The sequence below is a fragment of the Carassius gibelio genome, chromosome A20 (genome assembly GCF_023724105.1).
Source record: "Carassius gibelio isolate Cgi1373 ecotype wild population from Czech Republic chromosome A20, carGib1.2-hapl.c, whole genome shotgun sequence".
In the NCBI taxonomy this organism is placed as follows: Eukaryota; Metazoa; Chordata; class Actinopteri; order Cypriniformes; family Cyprinidae; genus Carassius; species Carassius gibelio.
Window position 1 is genome coordinate 25,591,321 of NC_068390.1, and position 12,161 is coordinate 25,603,481.

At 33.8% G+C, this 12,161-nt stretch overlaps 1 protein-coding gene across 4 annotated transcripts in view; it reads right to left on the reverse strand.

The window, feature by feature from the left end:
* Positions 1–903: 903 nt before the first annotated feature.
* The window catches only part of LOC127938617 (dystrobrevin beta), a 29,179-nt gene continuing 17,921 nt past the window's right edge, over positions 904–12,161 (reverse strand). Inside the window, exons 11-21 of one of the 4 annotated variants that reach the window (XM_052535335.1) lie at positions 10,534–10,620; positions 10,359–10,449; positions 10,121–10,194; positions 9,897–10,010; positions 8,481–8,577; positions 7,847–7,867; positions 5,981–6,152; positions 5,527–5,616; positions 4,583–4,633; positions 2,317–2,347; positions 904–2,222 (exon numbers count right to left, since the gene is read on the reverse strand). In XM_052535335.1, coding sequence (XP_052391295.1) covers positions 2,343–2,347; positions 4,583–4,633; positions 5,527–5,616; positions 5,981–6,152; positions 7,847–7,867; positions 8,481–8,577; positions 9,897–10,010; positions 10,121–10,194; positions 10,359–10,449; positions 10,534–10,620 — 802 coding nt within the window. In that variant the 3' untranslated portion in view covers positions 904–2,222; positions 2,317–2,342. Of the gene's footprint in view, positions 2,223–2,316; positions 2,348–4,582; positions 4,637–5,526; positions 5,617–5,980; positions 6,153–7,846; positions 7,868–8,480; positions 8,578–9,896; positions 10,011–10,120; positions 10,195–10,358; positions 10,450–10,533; positions 10,621–12,161 lie in introns of all 4 variants that reach the window. The other 3 variants (XM_052535334.1, XM_052535337.1, XM_052535336.1) reach the window with 3 other exon arrangements.

The window sequence follows — 12,161 nt, forward strand, 5'->3', positions numbered from 1 at the left end:
CCCCCAACCCCAACCCCAACCCCCTATATTAGAAAACCATTTTTTACTGTTTAATATATTTGTAAAATTCATTATACACTACCTTTCAAAAGTTTGTGGTAAGACATACACTAACACAAACACACACATTTTTCCACATTTATCACAGTGTTCTTTAAAATTACTTTAAAAATGCTAATTGTAGTACCACTGTATACATCAAAATATTAACATTTGATACCATCACTGTACTGGAAGTCCACTGTCCCTCACTGTAAGGGCCATAACACCACTAATAGAACTGCAAGAGAGCGAGACAGACAGACGAGCAATGGTGTCCTTGAGTGAATCTCTGCAGCATCTTGTTCTGTCACACACAGATTTCCCCCAGAGTACACATCTGTTCATGTTGCTCTCATTAAAATTCACTCCACATCATGCCTGCTCACGCTGGTAGAGTATCAAGACCCTCTTCCTGGCCGTCTCTGTCTGTCACACAGGTACTCAGGAGTTTACAGCTCTCATATCTCACTTCTCTGTGACGAGAGAAGAACAAACGTGCAGGAAAAACTCATGCAAACAGGGAAGCATCTGGATCTTGGCATTCTGCCCTACAAATATTGTGTACATAAATGTATATATATGGTCCCATCCTCAGATGTAGTATGCAATTTTGGCCGAAAACCACTGAGAGCATCATATTACACTAAAGGCCTTTAAGGGACCTGAAGGGAAACTACACAAACAAAATTAAAGAAACAAATACAAAGTATGGCAAACCTCTGTTCTCACAATCTTGACTTCTCTGAATTTTCTTCTTATAATTATTATTAGAAGAAAAAAAGAAAGTCTTTTTTTTTTATTATTCCATGGGGGAAACTGGCTTTTATATTAAAAGAAAACTTAAAAGAAAATACTCCAGTCTTTTTAGTTTTTATTATAATATCATTTATTCTGAACACAACAAACCCTCACATTAAATCACATGCGTTAAAATCACAGCCTCATTTTTGCAAAATTTGCTTCTTAAAAAATATGAAAAATTAGTTTGGTGGAAAAAGCGAAACATTGCAGTTACCGGCACTGTAATGATCACATCCACCAAACCAGCCAGCTTTCACAGAAGAACTCACAGGAAGTGATGTCATTAAGCCTTGTGTACCGCAGATAGAATCATACGACACAGAGGTCTAGAAACAGATGTGTCCAAGAATGGATTTGGCACGAACTAAAAACACAGCAAAATTTTATACGAGTAAATAACAAGATGAAAGACTTCAAACAAACTAAATCAACAAGTCATTTTTGGCAGATATCGAAGATTAAAATTAAATGAAGGCATCAATTTGATTTACATTCCAGCTTTGCACAGACACACAACTATAGAGAGGCACACAAATACACACACACACACCTCCAGAAAAACACAGCAGATCAGACGTGTGTGTGCAATGTTTGTAACTAAAAAATGTCCGTTCACAGGAAACATTGACTACAAACACTGCTTCAAAATTAACAATGGGTAAAACTCCAGAAATAGGAGCACAGTTCATAATCTGCCTCTTTATTAAAGTACCTGTTCAAAAATCTATAAAACTAAATCAATTTGTTCTTAAATATATGCAAATGCTTTATTGGACTTGAAAATCTGAAATCAAATATTTGAAAATATTTCCTCAAATGTACACTGCTAATATGCGGTCCGCCTGCTGAAAATAAATAAAAATGTGAATCGAATATAAATTACAGTACTGAACTGGACACTTCTTTAATTTAGTTCCTTTAGAAGGTCATTTATACTATACCGCATTTGCAGCAACTGTGTTTTTGAATTCAACATGACCACACCCACATCGAACAAACCACGCCCACATACCTCAGCCAGCCAATCAACTCATCACACTTGTCCTTCAATCATGCATCACTTTCTATTGCATTCCGTTCCCACCTCAGTCTTGTTCTCGACACATCTGTCTTTCAAAAGCTTTCAAACTTGAACAAAATCAGCTACAAAATCAAACGAGCATAGCTAGTCAAATTAGCAGGTCTGCGACACAGACCCCTTAAAACGACAACTCTCTCTCAAAACAAAGAAGCATAAAAAACACTGAAAACAACAAAACATTTTCCTTCTCAAGCAACCCACAGGAACTCAAATCCCTGAACTCTCTCTGATTGGCTGAGTCTGGGTTCAGAGGTCATTGTCTTTGTGGTGATGATGCGTTTGCATAGTGACGCCACACCTGAAATAATGCAAGATAAAAAATACTATTCAGTTGAATATTCAAAATGAACAAAGCAACACCTCTAATGGATATTATGCTGTGGAAAACTCACATGGCACGGCTTGCTTCATATTTGGTTTAACCTGGAAAACAAAAATAAAAATTTTTCATTTTAAAGTCAAAGACTCATTTTAACCCAGTAAAGCCTGACATATGAAATAATATTCTTAAAGATCTTGAAATCTAACAGTATATTAAACCTTTAGACTAAATAAAATCAATAAAATCAATAAAATCCATGTGTCATTTAACACATCAGGCTTTTATGGCTCATTTAATATAATATAGAGAGAATATGGAGCGCAAACTCATGGAAGTGTGAAAAACAATCTCAGCAAATAAGGTGCTGATATTTAAATGCTAAAAAGTAACATGAAACTGACAGTTTGTAATGTAAATCAATGATCTTTACAACAGTATAACAGACAGCTTACATAAAATGCATTTAAATATCAGTTGCTGTTACTCTATATCTCCATATAATATGTCTAAGTGAGATGAAATTTAAAGGTTTAATTTTATGATCAAAGTGCTGCGGTTTTAAAACGTATCATGAAACTAAATCATATTTGAGATTCACTATCCTTCTAAAAAAGATATGCATGGATAATCAAGTAAACCTAAGTTGCTCCAGTCAAGAGTTTAATACTAACATTACTAACAATGTAAAAGAATGCTTTTTTACTTGCTAAAGAGTATAAACTATCAGTCAGGCAACAGAAGGCGTGCAGATCATGTACAACAGGGTATTCAGAAGTTTTGAACATTTAAAGGCCTTAGAAATGTGCCTATATATGTAAATAAGATACAGTAGGCTTTAAAGACTTAATAAGAAATTATCTTGCATCAGACGTCTGCTAACATACTGTAAAAGCTGTAATATTTAGACACTTTTTATGCAGTGTAGAACAATTGTGCATGTAAAACAGCTGGCTTTTGTGTCCCTCGTTAGCATTTGCATAAATAATGACAAAAATAAACTGCGGACACCAGCTTCATTAACCAAATACAGCAAAAATACAGTAACTTTTTTTCTTTACCTTTTTATGTTACCAACTGTGAATGCCGCCAATTTTGAGGTCAGTAAGATTTTTATGTTTTTAAAGAAATTATTTATTTTCTTCATCAAGGACGCATTCAATTGATAGAAAAATGACAGTAAAGACATTTATAATTTAAAAAAATATATTTCTATTTCAAATAGATGCGGTTCTTTTAAACCCCAGCCAGCCATTTTCAATATTGATAATAATCAGAAATGTTTCTTAAGCAACAAATCATCATATTAGAATGATTTCTGAAGGTCATGTGACACTGAAGACTGGAGGAATGATGATGAAAATACAGCTTTGATCACAGGAATAAATTACATTTTAAAATAAATTCAAATTGAAAACTGTTATTTTAAATTGTAATAATATTTCACAATATTACTGATTTTACTGTATTTTTGGTAAAATAAATGCAGCCTTGATGAGCATCAGAGACATTTTTAAAAACATTACAAATCTTGAATGGCTGTCTGTGTGTGTGTGTGTGTGTGTGTGTGTGTGTGTGCATAAAATAACAACTGATAACTGAAAAATGGATATATCAAGTTTAAAGTCTCCATTAATTTTAGCTCGAGATGCTCCAATACAATTTTGTACTTTTTTTGTCTAGAGACATTTATTTCAAGTGAATGCTATCAAAATAAAATGATCCTGGTGATGCAAGATACCGTAAGTATACATTAGGACATTTTACCATGACGCCTGTTTTAAGTGCTGCTCTCCAAAAAATATTCACTCAGGAAATGATTCCAGCTACAGCAATTTTAAGCAAAAGTCTGCTCAGTCTAATTTGACTGATGGCGTCTGAAACTAGAAGAAAGGCCATCAGAAGCAGACCAATAAAACACGAGCGGTGGAGCTGGATGGAGAGATGAATGAACACAGTGAAGAAAGAGAAAGAAAGAGTGCGATAATGAAGGTGTTTCCCAGTACGGGTTCGGCTCATAAAGGTTCAGTGCGTAGGACCCCTCTGACCCTACAGGAAGTGGTTAAAAAAACATCCAGCACCCCTCCAAACACTCGTAAACAGCCTTCTTGTTAATACTAACGAGTAATTAAGCATTAACGAGCCCCCTCAGACAGCACAGACACACACACACACACACACACACACCCCAGTAAAACATTATAAGCTTTGGTTGTGTGCAGAGAGGATTAATCTAATGAAATCATTGATGTTCATGTAACGAGAGCGACTGAAAGAGGTCTGCATTCAAGAGGACAGATGCATTCTGGGAAACGTAGTTCTGATGTGATGAGTTATACCTCTGTCTTTGCCATTCTGCAGCAGTCTCTCTTCCTCCTCTCCTCCATCTTCTACTGAAGACAACAGTAGAGAATATATACACATATCATGTTTGTATAAAAAATACATGAATTAAGAATCATTAAACACTCCCAATACAGTTTTATAACAATTTTTTGTCTAGAGACCATTTAAGTGTTGTTTTTGTTTACTTAAACTTAAGTTATTAAAACTAAAAACTGTCGTTTTAATATTTATTGTTTAATATTTTAGTTTATAATTTAATACAAACTGTTTTCATACATTTAAAAAAAGCTGGAAAAAAAATAGTATTTACATTTAAATATTAATTAGAAATGTTGCCTTGGCAACTTACTGAAATAAAATTAGTTTAATTAAGAAATACTAAAATTACTAAAACTAAAAACAAACATATCTTTTGTTAAAAGATAAATATTTAAAAAATTCTTTAAAAATACAAAAGCACCTAAAAAAATGTACTTAAATGTAAACTGTTGAAATGAAAACTGAAAATATATATAAGAATCAAAGCAGATAATTTTTTTTTAATATTATAATGGTGAATAAATAACACTAAATCGTATAAGTGGTTTTTTTATTATGTTAGTATCTTCTATATATTTTTTCAGCTTTCCTTTTAATTTTTGTTAAAGTTTGGTTGTATGTTGTAAGTTTTCTTAGTTTTTTTTATGTCTATATATTTTATATTATTTCTTATTTCATTTTTTATCATTTTAATAAATCAATTTAAACTAAATAAGAATGAGAAATGTTTGTTTGGCATGTAGCAGAAATAAAATCAATTTAAAATATATTTTCTGTCAGTTTAAAGCTTATTTTATTTTAAGGAACAACTGTTTTTTTAGGTTACCTGAAATTCTCACAGCATTTCTCTGTCACAGCTGTGAGAACACAAACTACCCACAATGCATCATGATCGTACCTGAGTTGAGCTCTTTGACCAGTGACGAGACGGTGTTTGTGATGGAGTCTGCTGCCACTAGGAGATCATTTCGCAGGTTTCTGCGAGGTCCTGTAAGTTCCAAACAAATAGAATGTCCAAATTATGACAATGTTTTGTAGATTTAGAAGAGTTAATAAATGTTTTGTAGAGTTAATAAATGCTAAAAACTTGATAAAATCATTGAATTGCTACACCAAACACGTGTTACATTTCAATATATTTTCTCTTTCCACAACAAAACATCACCAAAATAACATATCTAATGTTTCATATGCAGACTATTTCAGTCTAATGAGATGTCAAAATGGGCGGGGCTACCTAGTTCAATCCCCCAACAATCTGAATAATGTGACCAACAAAAATTCTTGTTGCTCATCAGAAAAGAAAAAAAAACACAATAGTCTCTGTATTTAGTTGTAAATGAAGATGTTACCCTGAGCAAATGCTTCCTGAACATCTCCACCCACTCCAGCTAGAGAGTCCTGTGGCCCATGGGTGGGGGTGTGGCCTGCGTATGTGGGGGTGGAGCCCGAGGAAGGAGAACGAATGGGCATCGGCACAGAACGAGGGGAGGCGTGGCCGGGGGAGGAGCCAGCGGCTTGAGTCTGAAGAGAGAGAACAAAAATTTCATATTGTACAAGATACACCTACTTAAGGTTTCTCCCAGCACTTAAAACTACTGACTAATTCACTACATGTTTACATGTAAACTCCTATTCACATAAAGAGAGAATTATCTCTGAGAAACTAAAGCCATATTCATGAAAGAACGGAGACTGAGACAAAAATACAGCTAATGGCAAAGACAATTGAAATTATCTAATTATTTAAAATAGTTTCTGAAAACAAAACAAGACACCTGTTAATGGGAAACTGAAGTCTTAAAATATGTGCTACTCCTAAAACGTGAAACGATGCATTATTATTTTGTGAGAACTTACAGTAGACACTGGAAGTTAAACATTGGGAGGAAAACAAAGAGATAAAGACATCTAAATAAAAATAAATGAAAAACAATGGAAGAGAACTTTCATATAAACACTGAACAATTTCTCTCACATGCACTGTAACTCATATACACACACACACACACAGACACACACAGTCAGTGCATTTTCATATCCCCATATTCATGTCCTGATACACTGGCTAAAATTACAAACATCATTTTGAAAGATTGAAATCATATTATGATTTTTTTCTCTCATAATATTACAAATAAGTGAGCATAAGTGTTATTTTATTATTATTTATATACTATGATACATTTTACAATTAAATTTATGCATTTAGCAGACGCTTTTATCCAAAGCTAAAATTCAGGCTATCGATTTTCACCTATCATGATAATATAATTTAATATTTTGAATTAGCTTTTATTTTGATGTTTTCAGTTTTAATTTAAATTTTGGTAATTTTATGTTGAATTTTAATTAGTTACATTCTTATTCATTTTTACATGCTTTTCTTATTTTTATCAATTTCGGTTTTTGATAATTATATATATATATTTTTTTTATTTATTTCAGGTTTAGTTTTAGTAATTTTAGTAATTTTACTTTAACATATTTATTTCAGTTAGCTGCCAAGGCAACCTTTCTAATTAATTTTTTTAAGTAAATATTTATTTTTTATTTGAGCTTTATTTCACTTAACCAAATTTTTTTTCATGTTTTAATTTTAGTTAAAAATAATAACACTGCCGAACATAAGCTGAGTTTTATTTTACTTCATTGGTTTGACTGGATGTTGTTATTTTTAAAATGTATGTAAAATACAGTAGTAGATAATGGTAGATAATGATAAAAATAACTGGAAACAACCAAAATGTTTGAAAAGCTTTCTTATAGCTTTAATGAATGATCAGTTTGTACTTTAGTTGTCCTTCTTATAGTTCTTTTGAAAATATTAAAAAAGAAAATCAATTATTAAGTACTGTTGATCCTATATTTTTAGGCCAGCACAGAATTTCCAGCTGATTTTTACAATATAAATTTTTAATTTATGGCTACAACAATATTTGTGATTATTATATTATATGAAGAGAAGTCAAGTTAGAATTTTGAAGCCGATATGTTTTATAAGAGCCTTAGTTACTGTACATTATAGCATTGTGATTCTTTAGAAACTTATTACCAACTTTAACTTTTAAGAGCAATACAAGATTAATTCTGTAGAACCTTATAACCGTTCTATTTATCTACATATTTATTTGTGTAAGAGACCTTTAAATCTGCAAAGCAAAATCACACAGTCATTTCTCTGACATGCACAGTGAAACACACACACACACACTCACAGCTTGTCTCTGCTCCTCATCCTGCAGGAACAGGACAGAGATGGAGGAAAAGAACAGAGGGAGGGAAAAACAGATAAGGAGAGCACGTATTAACACTATAATCTCTAATCCATAAAGAGATTAAATTAAAAGTGGAAAATTAGATCAAGTATGTAAGAAAAGACAGCTGTAAAGAGAGTGACGCCCTCCAGTGGCAGAAACATTACAATGCACTAGAAAGTCTCAGTAGTTAAAGGTCATGAACTTGCTTTTTTAAATAAATATATATATATATATATATATATATATATATATATATATATATATACACATCAAAATCAATAAGTAATAGGCTATTTTTGTAGTGTGATCCGGTTTAGCACCACTTATGTTATTTCCCTGCTATGTCATGTGCCAATCAGTGGGCGGGGCTACAGAATAAGGAGGGGTGTTTAAGCTATCTATTACATCAAGCACATTGATGTACGTTCGCTGGGCCTGGTGTCAATAAAAGCTTTTATTTCAGTAACAAGGACATTTTCAGTTCCGCTTTTTTGGTACGATGACCTCTTATATGTCAAAAGCTCAAGTAAGAGTTGATTTCTCAATTCATGACCCCTTTAAAGAGCGGTCTTGCTCTGTGTGTCTGGTGTACCTTCAGTAGTTTCATGAGTCCTTCCAGCTGCACCATGAGCTCTCTCCTGCTCTCCTGAAGAGACGACATCCTCTGCTCCAGCTCATCCTTCCTCTGCCTGAAACACACAAACACAGACCTCTCAGACACAACGAAGATGATGAGGATGATTAGAGCCAAACTCTGAAGTCAAACAGATTTAAAACAGGATCTTTTGGAAGATCTTTTTTGACGTTGTGAGAAGTGTTTCAAATTGCCTCGTAAAGTAGTTTTTAGACATATTTGGCATTCATTAGACAAATGTTTTAAAAAATGTAAACCTCAAAACTTGCAGTAAAATTAAAGACTTTTACACAATTTTGACAAGTTAAACTGGTATAATAAAATCTTGTATAACATTTAACAAGTTATCTTTTGTTGACATTAAGGAATTAACATGAACTAACAACTTTTGTTAATAAAAATACAACTGTTCATTGTACATGTTGATTCACAGTGCATTAATGTTAACAAACACTTCATTTTTACGTGAAAAAACATTAGCACATGCTCAAATTTGTTCAATTCAGTCGCTAAGGAAACTTTTCTAATTTCCATTAAGTTTAACTTGATGTAAGCTACTAAAACTAAAATTAAAATGAGCAAAAACTATGCAGAAAACATGCAACAAAAGTGCTACAACTAAAATTAAAACAAATTTGAATAAAAATAAAACTACAATCATATTTCAATTATACTAAAATAACACTGCTAAGTAATAGCTAATAGCTAAACTAAACTAAAAAGGCATGCAGAGACTGAATCTGCTAACATCTGCGTGTGTGTGTGTGTATGGGGGGGGGGGGGGGGGGGTTTGTATGTTGTAAGGACCAAAGGTCGCCACAAGGATCACAAAACCTGAATTTTTTGACCTTGTGGAGACAATTCTTTGGTCCCTTTGAGCAAAACTACTTATACATCACACCAAATTATATATTTTTAAAAAATGTAAAAATGCAGAGTTTTCTGTGAGGGTTGCATTAATGGTAAGGGGATACAAATTACAGTTTGTACAGTATAAAAACCATTGTCTATGGAACGTCCCCATAAATGTGTGTGTGTGTGTGTGTGTGTGTGTGTCTGTGGGCATGTTTTTGTGTCATATCAGGACACAACTCTGTATAATGTCATGGGTATGACACAGATATCACAAGGAGAGGGTGACTTATGAGGACATAACCCATGTCCCCATTTTTCAAAACACTTATAAATCATACAGAATGAGTTTTTTTTAGAAAGTAAAAATGCACAAAGTTTCCTGTGAGGGTTAGGGTTAGGGGTAGGGTTGGTGTAGGGCCATAGAATATACAGTTTGTACAGTATAAAAACCATTACACCTATGGGATGTCCCCACTTTTCACAAAAACAAACATGTGTGTGTGTGTGTGTGTGTGGTACCTGAGCTGTCTGAGTTCTGCCAGCAGGGTCGGGTTTTGTTGGACTCTCTCTGGAGTCGGCTGACATGCCTGTTCATGCTCCGCTCGCAAACGCTGGATCTCCTGCAAAATCTCCCTGAAAACACACACAGAGTTTTCCTTCACACGCTCACTGAGACTAAAATCCAAAAGCACTGGATGTAAATCTTCATGAAAACCTCTGCATATGCAGCTGTGAGCGAGTACCTGTTCTTGTTCTCCAGCTGCAGGATCAGTTCTCTCTGCTGTTTGTTCATGTTGTAGCTGAAGTCTGAAGGTCTCTGTGATTCACAAAAGCAGCAGGAACAAAGAAATATAACTGATCTACTGTGTGCATTTGCGTAGCTATAGTTTGGAGAAAAAAACTGTCCTAAGAAGAAAGCTAAATCTGACTTATCTGTAGTGAGCATAATCTGAAAGGAGACAGTAAACGTGTGTAACTCACTCCTGTGTGTCCAGGATCTGTGGCCAGACGAGAGGCGTAACGAGCGATGAGTTTGTGCTCTTCATCTGTTCGGCTAGGACTATCTAACGTACTACAAACACACACACAGAAAATGTTATTACATTACATTACATCTTCAGCTGACACACACACACACACACACACACACACTCACCGTGGGCTGCTCTGGAGCTTGTTCACATACGCCGCGATCAGAGCGTGCTCCTCATTCATACGCTGAGCAGTGGCTAAGGTCGGCGGTCTACACACACACACAATTAAATACAACATTATATCAAAAATTATATCTGGTGTCTGAATAACTTTTGTTTTGACAATATTATATATATATATATATATATATATATATATATATATATATATATATATATAGAGAGAGAGAGAGAGAGAGAGAGAGAGAGAGAGAGAGAGAGAGTATTAAACTACACATAAAAATGTAATTAAAATATGATCTTTAGGTTAAAGGGTTAGTTCACCCGAGAATGAAAATTCATGCATCTTCTACTCACTCTTGCAGCATCCTAGATGTCTGTGACTTTCTTCTTTCACAATAATCCAATCTGAGTTATATTAAACATTGTTCATGCTCTTCCAAGTCTTTCAATGGGGTAAGCAGGTGTTTGTTGTCAACAGTTCAGAAGACGTGAAATAAAGTACACGCAGCTTTAATAAAACGTCTCCGGGGGGTGAATAAAGGCCCCCTGTAAATCCATGCGTTTTTGTAAAATAAATATCCAGATTTCAAATGTAATAAACACTTTTTTTCTCACTTCTGTGGGACGCTGAAGACATGCAGGTGGATGTTGTAGTTTGTAAGCGCTGCGTGGTTAGTGACGAGCACAGAGAGAAAACAAAACCCTGGTCACAAATTAGAAGCACAAAACGAGGATTTTAAAGAAAAACGGCGGAGACGAAGAGGAGACTGGTTTTCATCTTACACCTGCACATCTTCAGTCAGCAGAAGTGAGACAAAAAATTGTTTATTACGTTTGAAATCTGGATATTTATTTTACAAAAACGCATGGATTCGCTAAAGGGGGCATTTATTCACCCCCCGGAGCCGTGTGAGGGACGTTTTATTAAAGCTGCGTGTACTTTATTTCACGTCTTCTGAACTGTTGACAACAAACACCCGCTTACCCCCATTTAAAAAGACTTGGAAGAGCAAGAACAATGTTTAATATAACTCAGATTGGATTATTGTAAAAGAGGAAAGTCACAGACATCTAGGATGTTGCAAGAGTGAGTAGAAGATGCATGAATTTTCATTCTCGGGTGAACTAACCCTTTAAATCTTCCAGCCTTACACAAATGTATAACTTGTTTTTTAAACATTTTATTAAAGCCATTTTTTCCCCCAGTCAAGACGTGATATTACAGCCAAACCACCATGATGTGATCTTCTATTGCACATTCATTTGAGAGAAAAATTTATTGGAAATGTAACTGTACATAAAATTGCTTAAGTTAAAACCTATTATTTTTTCAAACCTTTTTAATTAAATTGCCTTCCCATATAAAACTATACTATATTTTTAAAAGACAATATATGCAATGTCTTTATTTTTACACTTTTTTTCCCCAGTAAAATTTGAGTAACAACAACTATCATTTTTAGTTTTTTATATTTAACAGTAAAATATTAGTGTTGTTGAGAAACTAAAAGACACTTATTATGAAAATAAATAGTTTATATTTTATAACATGATTGCAGGCATCACTACATGATGTACACTATGATATTTTTACAATTATTTTGAAATCTGTGTAGAAGAAATTATG